Here is a 16121-nt window from a genome sequence, read left to right on the forward strand (position 1 = left end):
TCGGAACTGTATGATGTTTTCTACTAAGTGAGATGTAGGCTCTGGAGGAATAATGGTAACAGAAGTTATCTGGGTATACAAGAGTCTGAGAGACGTTCTCTCTGGAAATACAAATATATAATAAAGAGGGGGACAGTTATTAGGGAGGGTGCTTCCCTTACAGTCTCACGTGGATCGGATTGTGCTCCTGGTACAAAGGAGAGTACTTTCCACAGGACATCTACATACTAAGAGGTAGTATGGCGATTAAGTTCAGTGCAAGACTGAATCAAGCTTTCTATATTTTGGAAAAAAACTTGTGTTTTTTCATGGAAACTAGATACTCTTTACTAGTTTATTGAATTTAAAAAATTGAAGATCCTGCATTTTTAAAAGGCCTTTTTACATAAAGTAGAATTGCTAATTGACAGATTTGGAAATTAATCTGAACTGGACAAACTATGGATTCAACACGCAGATGAGATTTCCTCATACCGTTACCTTGACATGGATTTGATACCCACCCTCAAAAGAATCCTATAAAAATTGCTTCAAAGCCCCTTTGAAATTGCAATAGTGCAGCAAAACCACAAGTAAACAACTGCCTGTTAACCTGTTATTTCAAATATAGACTGAAAAGCCAACAGGCATTTTTTTGTGCAATTTTTTAAAACATCATAAGATGAAATATCAAATCTGCACAGCGCTGTCCCTTCACAGAAGGCAAGAAGCTGCCAGCCCATCATGTTGGAGGCCGTCCTCGGTGCTGTAGGCTGTGAAAGTGGGCCTCCTTCAGGGTCTGGTTGATGTGGAAATACGGGCCTTGGCACAGTGCAGACTGCTCGGGCATGGGCGGAGGGCTGTGCGGGCTGCACCCGGCGACCACGTGGTTCAAGCTGCTCTCTGGCCCGCTGGCCCTGTCCGGGCTGCTGATGCTGCTGCTGCTGCCACCACTGTCACTGCTGGAAGACTGGAAAGAAAACACAGTTTCATGGTTAGGCTGTTTTGTTTCTTGAGAACTTGACTATGGTTTAACTGACAACACCCTATTTAAGAGAGTATTCTTCTTCCTATCTGGTTTGAGGAGTAACGGCATCAAAACATACTTTGGGCTTTACAGTTTACAAAGTACGTTCACCTAAGACATTCCACTCTAACTTCACAACTCCCCGGTAAGGTCAAGGGGGAATACTGTCCCCTTTACACATCCCGAGGAAGTGGCAGGGCCCACATTCAAGCACAAGCCTTCTGACTGCAAATCCCTTCAACGACATCTTAACTCCTGTACGTGTCTTCTCTACCTGCTTTTATCATTCATTCCAATAATTTCCAACAATCAAAGGAAGACGTTTTCAGCCTCCAAGGGAAAGAATCAATCATTGGCACAGGGTATAAAAAAGGTGTCCCTATAACAAATATGATGGCTTCTGGGCACAAGTTAAAATAAAAAATAAAAACCTGTGGCAATTTTGTGGTTATCATCTCATGGACACGAAAGATATTCTCTGAATGCAGAACACATACCCTGAAAAACTTTTTAAGTATTTCTTATAAAGTTGTATTAGCATTTTTGCAGTTCTCTCTGTGTGTTAAGCATGTGCATGAACTTGTCTCTTTTTTTTAACGTAACTAACATGACTTAGTGAGTCATCTTGAAGAAGGTACCCAGGGATCCCTAGTAAGAGTCACTCACAAATCTCCCTCCTTCCACTGGTAGGATTCTCAAAAGAGAAGGCAACGGTCAAGATCCTTTCAGATTTATGGTGTTATACAATGTTAACATTGCATTTCTAATAAATGACAACCCCAATAACTTGATTAGCAATACCCTTTATTTAGAACTCAATACAATATTGTACTAAAAGGAATCAATGCATGAGAAAGTTAGAATTCTAGTAATTAATGATCTGGTATAATTTTTTTTTTAACGCATTAACACCCTTTGAGTTAAATTTATATTCTCTTAGACAAAGATATTGGTTTTGAAATGTCTGCTTTCAACAAGGTAAAATCTACACATAAGAAAAAAGACCAAAAACAAACAACCCATAGTAGTTACGTTAAAATGGAGGGATTATAGCTGCGTCTCTTCCTATCCTTCACTGTAACTTTTTTCAATGTGGTTATTATGTTATTTTCATTATCAAAATAAATGTATAAATAAAATATTGTTTCAGATAAGATACTTTAAAAGTGATTTTTAAAACACTAGTTCAATCCATTTTTCCCATCAAAAGTTATACCTAACAATATGTATATAAACATGCCTGAAATGGCAAAGAAAGCACGTTCACAAAAGGCATCCATTATTAATAAGACTTAAACCAAGAACTGTCCTGGTCCATGGGTCATTTGGAGTTACTTAACATGGGTCACATATCCCACTGCCCGTAAGTCACAGGAGACAACCTATCTATCGTGCTACAATTAAAAAAATTCACGAATGGATCATAATGAACTGAGTGACATTGGGTGGCAGAGAAAGCAGCAGCAGCCATGACATTTACTTAGACTTAAGAAGTCAAAGCCAATTCAAAAACAAAAATGGTTTCCCATAAAAGCCTTCCCTAACCTCGAGTATATCCACCTAGGACGGCCGCTGGTACATCTGGTGAGGTCGTGAATATTTAACAAGTAGGTTACTACTACACTAGATAAGAAACCCACCGCGCAGAAAACCTTGTTTCCTCTTAGTCTGTTTTCCTTGTTTTTCATTACAGGTACTGTCTGAAAATTAAGGCAAGAACTAGAATCAGTTTCTAGTAAGTCAAGGTTCCATCTCAAATTATATTTATTTCACAATATAACAGCAAAGGTGACACTATTCTGAGACAAGGTAAAAGGTCCTAAACAGGTTAGAAAAGATTTCTGTACAATAACAATAAAAAAGGGGAGAGGAACATAAATATACCAGCAATTTCTAGTCCATTTTAAAAATCTTGTAACTTAATTTTATAAAGACATGTATAAAAATGTTTAGTGTGGCCTTGTTTATACTAGCTAAAAACAATTTAAATGTCTAACAATAGGGAAATTGGTTGTTATAGGTATATAAAGTATAATACATGAATCATAATTCGTAACAATGAAATTCTATTCAGCTCTTAACAATTACACACACACACACACACACACACACAAAATAGAAGCCTTTAACATCTTTTTGACAGGTTATAATACAGTATGTATGTCAGCTGGTTTTACATGTTTTTTAAATAACATACACATATATGTACACCAAATATAGTCTGGAAGGATATATATGCCAAAATATTTCGAATATGGACCTTCAAGTTATATGTTAATATTGTCAAGATTTTAGGAAGGCTGTTTCGCCTCCTTAAACTACTTAATATCAAAAACTGCTTCAGTTTTATTCATTGCATTGAGCAGGCCAATGATACTTTCAAATTAGTAAGACGGCCTATATAGAACCTCGGGAGCACTTTGTGTCATTTTAATGCATTCGAAATATTACGTGTGTGTGTGTGTGTGTGTGTGTGTGTGTGTGTACACTACTGGCATCTAAGGTAAAAATGATACCCCTTTTTCAGAGATACTTTGGTTCTTATTTTATGCCAATTCAGACTTGTCTTCTTGCTTTAAGAGATGCTTTCGGGAGTATCTCAAAATCTATGGATGGGCCAGTGTTTTTCAAATGGAGGGTAAAACCCATTTGGTGGGTAGCAACCAGCATTAAAAAAAAAAAAAAAAGAAAGAAACAGGGCAACATGGTAAGGGTAATTGTTCTGTGAAATTTTTTTCCAATTATTCACAAATATATTTGGTGTGTACTAGGTCACAAAGTAAAACATTTCTTTGCATCAAAAATGTTTGAAAGTTATTCTCATCGGTCTTAACACGGTCAGCCATCAAAGTGGTATATTTTATGGGATAAAGACCATTATTTACTTTTAACCCTGAAGGCATAAAATCAAATGTTACGTCTCTATCAGTGCTTTAAGACATACACAGAAGTAAATCGTTTAGTCTTACAAAACCAAAAAACTTGGAAGAGGAAAAAACCGTCTTTCTCCCACTTGGTAGAGCCTTTTAGTATCACAGCTTGGGGTGGGAGGGGGGCCCTCCCTGACAGGGCATGGTTTTGCCAATTACAAGCACTAAACTGGTACAGAAGTGTTTACCTTGTTACTATTCCTGTTCTTAAAAGGACAGCAAGTTCTTTTACTGAAAGTCCTGAAGCTTTGGGACTGAGAAAGAATGGTCAACTCAAGAGTCCTGTCCCCAGGAGGCCCGACTCCTCACAGACGCCTCATTGGGCAGTTTATCCAAATCCAGTTACAAAGCTCCTTCCTTTTCTCTGAATTTTCAGTTTAGGCTTAGTGCTGACCACAGGGTATTTTCAATGACAAATTAGTATTACAAATCAAGAGGAAAAGGTCACGATCTATGAAATACAAACGCAGCTATACAAGCACAATACAGTGAAATGTATGAAGATTCTGACGGACAGTCTCTAAGTATAGAAAGGCAACTCCTAAGAATCTTGTGGTGAAGAGCTGGGTGAAAAGGGAAGATTTGAAATTAGGCAATAATAAACTCTACCCATGTACCCCTGTACCTGCAGGCGCCTGGATAAGAACTAGAAGAATCCTGTTTTGGAATCACTTGCTGGCTTTTCAAAAAAGTGTACATGCCAGGGTCCCACCTCAGGAAAACCTGGCACAGGTTATTCTGATGTCCAACCACTGTCCAAACAAATGTGTGTGGGTCTGCTGTGTCCCGGGAGGCACGGCACGAGGGCCATCTAATCATTTCTTTACTGAGCTTCACCAAGATACGGTGGCAACACAGCCACCGATACAAACAGTACAGCTACTGCAGTGACAGAAATCTAGGAACACGTGTGGATGGAGAGGCTCCTTAGGAAGAAGGGTGTCTGGACAGGGCCTAGAAGGAAGAGGAAGAATTGTAATAAGCCGGGTGACAGACTGGGACAACAGTAAGAGCAAACTCAGGAGTGTTCCAGGGAGGGAAAGCGAAAGGTATGGTGTGGCTGTGCCCCCTCCCGCCCAGCCCCGGAAGTGTTAGTGAGACGAAACACACACACCGGGTCATGCTAACCAGTAAGTGCCCGAAGTCTACAGGAACAACTTCCGGGCCTGTAAGACACTAGGAGTGAGGGTGCTAGGGGGCTGTTGAATCGAATGAGGTAGGGGACACTGAGCAGAGGCCATCGGGGAAGGTTTCTGATCCATCAAGCAGGAAGCAGGCCCACATGAAGGCTGTGACAACGCAAATGAAGGGGTGTGTGTCACACCCCCGAGATGGAAGGGATTCAGGAAGAAACGGAGACATGCGAGTTGACACGGAGCACCCAGGACAATGCTTGGCAAACACAGCTGACCCCTGAACAGCGCAGGAGTTGGGGTGTCAACCCCCTTCGCAATCAAAAATCCACGTATAACTTCTTACTCCCCCAAAACTACTAAGAGCCTACCGTTGACAGAAGCCTTACCAGTAACATAAACAGTTGATTAACACATAACTTGTATCTTACATGTATTACAGACTGGATGCTTACACTAAAGTAAGCCAGAGGAAAGACATTATTACGGAAATCACAAGAGGAAATACATTTACAGTACTGTATGTTTTCCTGGGGAAAATCCACATATAAATAAACGGATCCACGTGGTGGAAACCGGGTTGCTCAAGGGTCAACTGTGCTCAACGCTCCTCAGCACACGCTGCTGAATGGCAGGCACGTCACTGAGCCTTGAGGAACGTTCCGTGGCATCTAGAGGAAGCCAGGCCCCAGAGAGCAAAGGAGAGAAGGCAGATGGGAAAGCACCGGCAGCGAGCGGATGCTGAGAGCTGAAGAGACAAGAGGCTGGCTGGCGGGAGTGGGAGAAAGAAGGCCCAGCGGACGCCGAGGGGCGGTGCGGCGGAGAGAAGATGAGCGGGGCAGGGAACAAGAGCCCGTGAAAGCGGCAGAGGACGGGAGGACTGCAGACACGAGGAGAAGGCGGACCGCCGGGGGCAGCTTTCAGGACCCTCGGCGGAATGGCCAGCGTAGACAGAGGCAAAGGAAAACGGCCTTCTCTTTGGCAGAAAGGAAGCATATGTATGTAAATCGTGCCGCAGAGGACAAGAGGTTGAGGAAGTTCATGCTCTTAGCCCACAGGGATAGATTACACCAGAAGTTAAAAGACCGCTTGGTCCCTCAGCTAGGCCTACCTTTTATTGCTTTTCCCAGCGTGTGAAGTCAGTTAAGAGAGAACCCATTTATATTCATGATAGAACCTAATCAACTCTCAAGACTTTTTCTGCTAATAACCTTTAGAAAGCCCCCCCCAGGCAGGAATCTTAATCACTGAGTCTGCTTCATGAAAACAGAACCAGATATGTGTATATTTATTACCTAGAGCTGTATGTTTTCTCTTCTTAATTAGAAAAGCAGAGCAATAGCGTATTTTATTTTCTTTGAAGCCCCAGCTTTCCCTCACATCCATCTCCCCATTCACTGGCACTGTTAATTTACATGAGCTTCAAAAGAAAACTGCCCGGGCCGCCCCGTGGCTCAGGTGGTTGGAGCTCCGTGCTCCTAACTCCGAGGGCTGCCGGTTCGATTCCCACATGGGCCAGTGGGCTCTCAACCACAAGGTTGCCAGTTCGATTCCTCGACTCCCACAAGGGATGGTGGTGGACTGCGCCCCCTGCAACTAGCAATGGCAACTGGACCTGGAGTTGAGCTGCGCCCTCCACAACTAAGACTGAAAGGGCAACTTGACTTGGGAAAATAAAGTCCTGGAAGTACACACTGTTCCCCAATCAAGTCCTGTTCTCCTTCCCCCCACCAAAAAAAAAGAAAACCGCCATCTCACTCCCTGTATACGCTACATCCCAGAGTCACATGAAGTTCATTCCAAGGCCACTGCAGACTCTGGATTAAGAGCAAGAGACGGTCCTAGCCAAGTCGGCAAGAGCATCGAATGTAAAATCCTGGGCTTGCAAAGTGCCCAATAATTTTAAGAGAGCTCCAAGTCTGCTAATACCCGTGAGACAATAAGATTCCAAATGACTTCAGTGGGTATTTTAAACCACTTCCTAAAGATACAAGGAAAGAAAATGCAGGTGGGTCAATTTTCAGTGTCAATCCTTATAAGCTAAAGATGGACCTTATAATGTGTTTTAAGTCCTTTCCAAACCAAAATATTCTGTTATCACTTCATTTGTTTAAATTTCAGCAGGCCAAAACATAATGTGCACCCGTATAAAAACACATGAATGTATGTACCCTCATTACTTAACAGACTTAAGATGCAATTTCAGTATGAAACTGCTTGGGGCAGCTTCTGATCCTGGAAGTTGATATATTACAAACATTTCAAGGACTTAAGTTGTGACCAAAGTTTCTTAAGGCGTACACCACAAACGGACTGCACCTCCATTTTGAATGGACCTTTTTAGACATTAATTTCAGAATTAATTGGCTACCGGGTTTTAAACACACAACCTGACGGTTTTACCCAAAACAGAGTCTGCCAAAACACCTCCGTCTCTCAGGATGCGCCTACCACTCACTCTATGACAGCATAAAGATGAGAATGAGCAAAAACCAAGAAAAAGCCTTAAGATAACTTTTTGAAAAAATTACGCTAAGTATCACCATTGTCAGCTCATTCTTATTCTTAAAACAAAAGGATTTATAGAATCCTAATTTTAATCAGACATGGATTCCCTTGGTTCTATTAAATTCCCCTGGTTCTATTAATTTGTCACGCCTCTACACTCCCGTAAGAATACCCTTGCGATTTGAGTGATATCTAAAATGTTCTCCCTCATAGAGATAAGGAAAAGAAGAGGCTGTTCCAGATAAGCCACTTCTGTTTTATCTCCACATTTTCTCACTGTCTGCTTGTTACTTCATAGTGATCTGAAAAATCAAATGGTCTTGGTAAGTTCAAGATACTTAAAAACTCGGGGTCTTGTAAAAAGGTACTGCTTTTACTCAGGCAGCCGTCCTTGTTCTAAGGCATATACCTACGTACCAGAAGCCAGATTTACATGGACACGTCTAGTGTATTTTGTAGATAAGGGTATTAAAACTGAAGGCAAACAGCATTACTCCTACAAGTGAAGATACAATTCAAACCAAAAATGTCAGCCCCTGAAAGAACAAATCTATAAGTAAGTTAAACCCAGCTTGTTTCTACCCATCCAAATAGTCGTCCAAGTTCAGGGAATGTCGCTGCCGTGGTGCAGGAGCCAAAAGGAAGACACACACATTGACAAATTATTTCACTTCTTGCTCCCCGAAGTGAAACACAAGGCTGACCTAGACATTAACTAACATGATTCCTACAGAATGGCTTTACAAAGAGTTTTTATTCTGCTCCCAGGAAATTACTTCTCAATTTTAAAAATAGCATCCAAGGGCCCACAAGTCATTCACTCTAAGTCATGGGAGCTGAAATTCAAGGTCTTCGATTCAAACACCAATTACTTTTTGGGGAAAAAACACTACACCCCAATTTCTGCACTTTTTCTAGCTACAAATCTAAAATGGCTTTCTAGCTCGGGCCATATCCTAGAATTTACTCGGGAAAACATTTTGCAGCTCTTCGTCTCTGTTCCTATGACTGAGAGCAGTCTAGGATCTAGCTTCCTCTGGATATATTCAGCCAAGTCACTGAGAACTTCGGTCCCGTCTTCTGTTGGGACAGCACACACCATGGTTAGGAGCAAGATGCTGAACTGTCAAGATCTGGGGCTCACCAACCCTGCCTCTCACTAGCTGTATATCTTGCACAAGGGACTTTTTTTCTGTGCCCCAATTTTTCCATCTGAGTAGAAATACTACTACCTACTATGACAGGAAGAAAATTGTACAAGTAAAGTCAAAGTCTCCTTCTACATAACTAATCTGGCAAGTCAGTTCACATTCCTTAGCTTCATAGTATCTAGGAAAAAAGAGGCATATACTAGCTCCATTTTTCAGGTAATTATGATTTACTTGCAGCACCGTTCAATAGTTTAAATAAATCAAACACCTCACATCTTATTCCCCAGTACTTTGCTACTATTATTACGTTTAGGAGAAAAAGGTAACTTTGGGGAATTAACTTTAAATCTCTCTCAGAATTAAAACAAACTCCTTCCAAATGAAAGCTCTTCAAGTTATAAGAAAAAGAATTCTAAAATTATGTAAGTATTTCAGGAAAGACACAGGAAACATTTTCTCCTAACAGAGTTAATCTTAAGGAAACCTACCCTGGCCCTCCCTTCCTACCTTAGGACTAAAACATAACATTTTCATTAATAAGATGAGTATATAAATTAATAAAATTAGTAATCCATTTATAATGAATCATTTTCTTCTTTTCCCTTTCATACACAATTGTCCAAAAGTAGCCAAATGCCCCTAAACTTGGTATCTCTGTGCTGTGAGCACAATCACCTATTCCAGTGGTGACGATTCAATTATTCAGGGCCTAACTTTCCATTTTAAAGACTTTCCCCTGCCCTTCGCTTCTCTAGGTCTCCTTGGGTTCACTGGGCCTCATTACTTGTTAATACCACCAGTGGGGAAGCACAGCACCAGAGGCCACTGGCTCACATCGCTGGTCAGCAAAGCTGAAACAGAGGGTCACAACTGGCCGTGAGGGGCCTGCCGGTGAGCTCAGATTACCACGACTGATAAAAAGTACCTGTATTAACTGTAAATTATAACAAAGACAATCTAGTCCGTCCCCAGCTAATGATTACAGAGTGGTTTAACTGCTGAATTTCTCTGGACAAGTAAGAACAAGACATATGAACCACCAGGTTGAATAACAGCACGTTGTTTTCTTCTGTGATACCAATACACAGGTTTTAGAAAGGGAGTGAAGGTCATTTTCCACAAACAGCAATTAAAACAAAACAAAAACTAATACTAAGGAGTTTTACTTGAACTAAGAGATCAGAAATGTTTAATTCTTTAAACATGACAACTTATATTCCTGTTCTCAGGCATCAAAACTACACACAGAGAAAAAAGATCAATATGAAGAGTTACACCCACTATACTTTCAAACTAGTATGAACATAATATAGCGGAATTTACATACAGGTACAAGTGAAGAAATATTCACGCTGACACCATGAAAATAATCACCACACACACTTTAAGGAATAGTCTTATAATTCAATTACTAGTGTTACAGTTTCATCCCTGGATATTCATGGTAGCCTCTAAGCTCTGGTTTTCTTTCTTCCATGAGATTCCCTAATTACCACATTACACAAAGCTCAACAAGTTTTCTGTTTTTATAAAACGGAAAAATGTGATAGAACACTTTAAAAACAGGGGTTAAAGCAATAAACGCGGATCTCCGCACAGAAGGCTCTCGCTGCACTTCTCATTAATCGCTCCTGAACAGCTCTCACCTACATGCGAGTTACTGATCCCTCCTGCCCACCCCCCCCCCGGGGGAGTTACCTTGGATTTCTGGTAAAGAGTGGATGTAGGACAAGTCCTATTATCAAGAGCTAATTAAATGACAAATTACCTGGTTGTGCAAGAATTGTGTATACAGAATTGTGCTTGACGTTACGAGGCTAGAGCTTAGGAACATGCCACGGAGGGGTTTCTCTGTTAGGGCGAGAACTGTTACGGGTCAAAATCTTTGGGCGCCTAATTTCACAGAAGCATCCCTGTAATGTTTCTGCACCGCAGGCCAGCCTCTGAACCACAGGGCGACTGTCTCCCCAGGATGCCCACTGCAAGACTGTTTCAGGAAACCCAACTCCAGGCGCACTTTCTCCCTGTCCCCCCTCTCTCCCCGTCACTCTGCCAGCTGCCCTTTTCAGAACAACACAATGACAAAGTAAAAAAACTTAAAACAGGATTCTGCTTGCACAGACATTATATATTCTGGATGCTTATAGTTTCTCTTAAAGACAAGTGAATTGAAGCCATAAAATACATTTGCCTTAAAGACAATAATGGTTTATAAACTATTAGAAAATAAGTTGGCTTGTGAAATATCAAACAGGGGGTTCAAAGAAGGGCTTTTAAAGGTTCATGAGACTCCTAACAAATACAAATTGGGGGGGAGAGGGTGTATGTCTGAGTATGTGCAGACACAAACCGTTTTGCTGGGGAGAGGGTGCACAGCTCCCTCAAAGGGGCCATGACAAAAACGGTGGAAACCACTGCAATCAAGTAAGGTCACTTTTCTTTACTTTAAGAATCATTTGAGTTACACATTAGAAACTGCGTTCTTTAGCTCAAGCAACGACAAGAGCAGAGCCTCTGAGCACACTTCCTACCTCCGTGTCCCAGGAATCATGAAAGACGGGGTTTCTACTACTCCTTTTGCTCTGGGGGGGAAGATGCTGGTCTTCTTCATTGCCATTCCTTCTCCTTTTCCTGAAATTAAATCACAAGGAGGAAAAAAAAATCCAACAAATGATCTTTTGGACACTTACAATTGCAAACCATGACAATATAGAAATATGCCCTCTTGCCTGAGAAAATACCATTCATCTCATGATATCCCTCTCATAGGTAAAAACCGGAAGCACACCACCATCACTGGGCACAAAGAGCAAAAACATAAATAGCAGCAAGACGGTCGGGCTTGAAATTAGTGTGACTAATTTCTGAAATGAAGCTTGACAATTTATGCCTACTGGGAATAAATAAGAACAGGAAGACATTAACGACTGAGCATTCAAACCCCACCTAATTAATGTTACCGTCTTTCTACATTCCCTGAAATTACAATTCCAAGTTACCTAATTTTACTCCCTTCCGTATGATAACACCTAAGACAGGGCTGGCTGCCTTTGCCTATTTTACGCTTAAAATCCATATAAAGACGATGCTGCACAGGAAAACCCATAGAGGGTCGTGGTAGCCGCTAATCTTCAGTTTTCCTTCATCCCTGATTCTTCCCCAATTATCACTTAAACAAAAGCTCTATGCCCTCTACCGTAATAAATTACTTTTCTGGACAATCACTGAAAAAGCCGGTCTTGGACACATAAACTAGATGATTTCAGCCACAGCACCTAGTGTTACGATATATGTCACTTCACCATATTGTTACTTTGAGACTGTAGCATAAGCTGCTTAAAATGTACAGGTTTAAAGAAAAATCACACATCTTTCTCCGTCAAGTGTTCTCAAATGTGTAACTGAGATAAAATGTGTACATTTTCTATGCAAGAATCAAGTGCTGTCAGAAGAACTTCTAAAACCCAGTTAGAATGTAGAAATAAATTATAGGTGGTATAATTTTAAGTCAAATTGCCTGGAATTGTGCTGTCCGATATGGTAGTCACTAGCATATGTAGGCATTTAAAAGTAATTAAAATTAAATAAAGTGAAAGCTCCTTAGTAACACTGGCCACATTTTCAGTGCTTAGTGGCCACGTGTAGCCAGTGGGAATAGTACTGACCATCATGGACACGGAAGGGTCCCAAATGCAGAAAATGCTGCTGGACAGGGCTGACGAGAGGCCAATTTACAGAGAAGCACAATCTGCTATAACGAAAACTCTTAAAGGTTCAAATTTCTCTAGCTAGAGGGAAAAACAGCTTTTCGGAAAGCACTGAATCCGAGCACAGAGTACCTTCTATACAGTTCTAGACCTTCTACGTGAGCGGGGCGGCTTACTGCACAGGTCCTTCACCCTAAAGTTTTGAGTTGAGGTCTGGATATTGAAGAAACTTTAAGTTAGCACCCTGAGTTCAATTCCCTGTACTCTGCAACTATCTGAATACATCTAACTTTATTAATGAGTTTGGATCCAGTTTAAGCTTGGAATGGTGAACAGTGGGTGTGTGGTTATAAAAAAGCATTAACCAACTAATTGGCAGAGGGCTACACCATTTACCTGAGGTTCATTCTAAATAAAGCTCAACTGTGTGTAAAATAAGATCACCATTTCTGCTTCCTACCTTTCTCCCAGGAGACTAGATCGTATCTACAAATGATGAGAAGTACATCAAGACTGAAAACTAGATGAATACCAGGTTTGAATAATCATTCAAAAGATGTGTTGTTATCAGAGAGCTGAACCAAGAAATTGCTACTTTTATCCTAGTGTGACCGGAATGAATGTTCGTGGGAATGTGATGAAGTAAGTAACAGAGCAAAGTCTAATTGCAGGCCGGGTGATGTAACACCCAAAAAGAAACTCGTCAAATGGCAGTAGGTTGGTTCCCAAACCCTTCTTTTATCAGTGTGACAACAGCTGATTTTGCTTTGGGCTGCTGAGTCACTCTAACCAAACTCATGAGGCTGACTAAAACTTTCCAATTTCCTCACTTATAATGGGGTACATATCTTTCCAGTGACAAGAATATGAATGGCAGGGAGGCTGCAAGGCAAAAAGAATGTACGAACAAAGAGGATGGGCTGATTTTGTGGACTTCAACCAAACTCTGGGAAAGCCACACGAAATATCCCAGCCTCATAATCAGTTGATTTCTCCATGGACCAGAGTTATCTCCTTGGCCTGGTTGGGGGGGCAGGGGGGCTCTCTTTTGGATGGAACTGGATTAAGAATGAGCCCTACCTGTTCTTCAATTCTTTTTCTAGGCTCTTTGCAGATTCTGTCCTTGAAACATTTTTCTTTCAACAATATCATTAATATTGGCAAGATTACAGCTCCATGCTCAACCCTATCTGCAGTCAGATTACAGTTTTCAACGTCAGTGACACAGACCAAGTTATCATTTTAGCAGCCACCCTATAATTGATTATATTCTCCCTAGCCATCTCGTTACACACTGTGTTTAGCATGTTACTTCTAAGGATGGCTGATTACATCACTTTTCATCATTTCATTTCTCTCCAATCTTCCTGTCATCTCCTAGAGACTGGGCATAGAAGAAATCCTAAAGAATGGAGACTAGTGGTTTTCAAAACAATTTTTTTTAAGTAACAGAACCCTTTCTTCCTACCGGAAAAATAAAATCCCTCAACATACTAGTACATGACATAAAGGATATGTTTTGGTAAGGACTTCCTTGCCACATACTCCATCCCAGTACACGGTGGAACGTTTGGAAAAACCACCAACGTTGACCAATGCTTCATCTTAAAATGGAGAAAACAGAACTAGAGAAGTGAACTGACTTGGAGATACTAAGATAGCTGGAGCTGGTAGAGCTGGTCCATCACACAGCATGAAACATGGGGTGAAGAGAAAAGTAGGTAAGAAACCCTTGTCCAAATCAAATGACCTCTTTTATAGAAATGAAGTTACCAGTATAAACATATTGACATTATTTGTGTACTAGAGAAATGTGCTACCAGTATAAACATACTCAGAGTACTTGTGTACAGTGCTGCATAAAAGGAACCTTTTTGGTACAAAATATTTTGACTTCTTCAGATGCGAGACGTCCCAAGAAAGTATCAGAAGTATAAACTGGGTTTGAGAAGAAAAAAAAGATCAGAGCAGGCAGTCAGATCAGGCTTGTCCGACCAGGCTTGCTACACACACCGAAGGATCTTGTTCCTAACCCAACAGCATGCCAGTAATTGGGCTCCTAATTTCAAATTTGATCCACTCGTATTTTGTATACAAGGAGGCTTTCTGCCTCCCTCGCACCATTATCCAAATCAATAATCCTATGCTGAAGTTTGAGGAACCCTAGCTTTTCACTTGTGGATCAAATAAGCTCAGGAAGCGTTCCAGATTCTTAAGCCCATGAATTAACTGTCCTCCAGAGCGCTGTCCTGGTGGAAAGTCTGTCGATTACATTCACAGCCAGTGAAAACACGGAAAGACAAGGAAATGCACAGCGTAATCGGCCAAGACAATCCTATTTTATTCACTTACACCTCACTGAGACTATTATGGAATAAAACAAAGCGCAGTCAACCTGGAAAGACCGAGGGAAATCAACTGAGCTTTCCAGATCTGTTTCTTCATCAGAAAAATGAAAGAGCTGGACTTGGTAATCGATAGGTCTTCCCTTCAAACTCCCCGATGAGGGATTTTCCTAATTTGAAATAAAGCTGCTCCTCTTCCTTCTGGGGTACCCAATCCCAACGTGCGCCTCCCATATTGTTACGGGGGGCAAATGAAAAGAAAAGAAGGAAATCGCAGTTTGGTCCGGGCTCTACTCAGTATCTCTCAAGCAAGCAGAAAACCCCTCACGCAGGTCTGAGGCCAGGCTCCGTGGAAAAAAAGCAGTGCGTCGCGATATAATCCTACCTCCCGTCTTCGGAGTCAAACGGCTCCGCATCGAAACAGTTTAGAACCCTGTCTGTTCTACAAGCCACAGCCAGAGACTCCTCAGGCCACTGGGGTCATCTGCCCTTCCGTGTTCACACCGTCCAGGGCACAAGTTCTTCCGTCTAACCTAACGCTTAGGCCCGGCTGCAGAATTAAGCCCGATCCCTCTTTCTGACCTTGGGGAGCCGGCAGCTCCCCGCCCCGTCCCCTCACAGACGCCCGAGGGGCCCCGTCTCTTCACAGATGCCCTAGGGGCTCCCACTCAAAGATCAGACATTCCTCCCATCCCCCCACCCTCCTAAATTTAGGGCCACTGTGTCTCTTCCGGGACCGACCAGACTTCATTCCAAATAGGGAAAGATACAGTGGAAAAGATGGGTTTGGGAGGGACCTGGACCCTGAAGTCACTTTTCCAGTACCCTCAAAGACCAGACACCCGATCGGTCGCACATCCCTCTCCTCTCCTCCCCCGGACCCAGATAAAGACCCGCAGGGCCCACACTTGCTCGGACCCCGCTTCGCGCGCCCCCTCGACTCCATCCCCCAAGACAGGCGAGGGGCTGGGAAGGAAGGGGGGGGTCTCTACAGTCTCACCTGGGGCGGAGGCGCTCGCTCATGGCAGCGGGTGGAGGGGAGCGACGCAGCGCCGCTCCGCGAGAAGAGGGAACAGAGGGTGTTGTGTTTCCGCGGCCGCCACGCCCACCCCCTCGGGCCTTGGCTCTCGCCGCGGCTCGGGTGGACGCTGCCGGCGGTGAGTACCCCTCGGTGGGACCCGTACCACTGCTACTTCCGGCGTCTGCTCCGCGCCCCCCCATGTCGCAGCCGCCGTGGTACCGCCCTCTCGCGGCTGCGCAGTGGCGCGACCTCGGCCTCTCAGACCGGTAACCCCACCAACGGGAAGAGGCGGGCGCGGAGAGGGCGGAGCTCCTGGGAAC

General features: G+C 42.6%; 1 protein-coding gene across 2 annotated transcripts; it reads right to left on the reverse strand.

The window, feature by feature from the left end:
- Positions 1-320: 320 nt before the first annotated feature.
- FAM104A (family with sequence similarity 104 member A) lies at positions 321-16103 on the reverse strand. 2 transcript variants are annotated; one of them, XM_033091789.1, is made up of 4 exons: positions 15781-16103; positions 11260-11359; positions 2647-2706; positions 321-949 (listed from the first exon to the last, which is right to left on the reverse strand). In XM_033091789.1, exons 1-4 carry the CDS (start codon positions 15999-16001, stop codon positions 722-724), a joined length of 609 nt encoding a protein of 202 aa, XP_032947680.1. In that variant the 5' UTR covers positions 16002-16103; the 3' UTR covers positions 321-721. The 2 variants fall into 2 exon arrangements, with proteins under 2 accessions (XP_032947680.1, XP_032947681.1); XM_033091790.1 differs by lacking the exon at positions 2647-2706 and having other exon boundaries at positions 15781-16097.
- Positions 16104-16121: the final 18 nt, after the last annotated feature.

Source organism: Rhinolophus ferrumequinum, chromosome 21, assembly GCF_004115265.2.
Source record: "Rhinolophus ferrumequinum isolate MPI-CBG mRhiFer1 chromosome 21, mRhiFer1_v1.p, whole genome shotgun sequence".
NCBI classification, from domain to species: domain Eukaryota; kingdom Metazoa; phylum Chordata; class Mammalia; order Chiroptera; family Rhinolophidae; genus Rhinolophus; species Rhinolophus ferrumequinum.

Coding starts and splice junctions, on each gene's coding strand:
- FAM104A (XM_033091789.1), bottom strand. CDS start 16,001: ATGGGGGGGCGCGGAGCAGACGCCGGAAGTAGCAGTGGTACGGGTCCC. Junction 11,360..15,780: donor AGCGAGCGCCTCCGCCCCAG/GTGAGACTGTAG, acceptor ATTTAATTTCAG/GAAAAGGAGAAGGAATGGCA. Junction 2,707..11,259: donor ATGATTCCTGGGACACGGAG/GTAGGAAGTGTG, acceptor CTTAATTTTCAG/ACAGTACCTGTAATGAAAAA.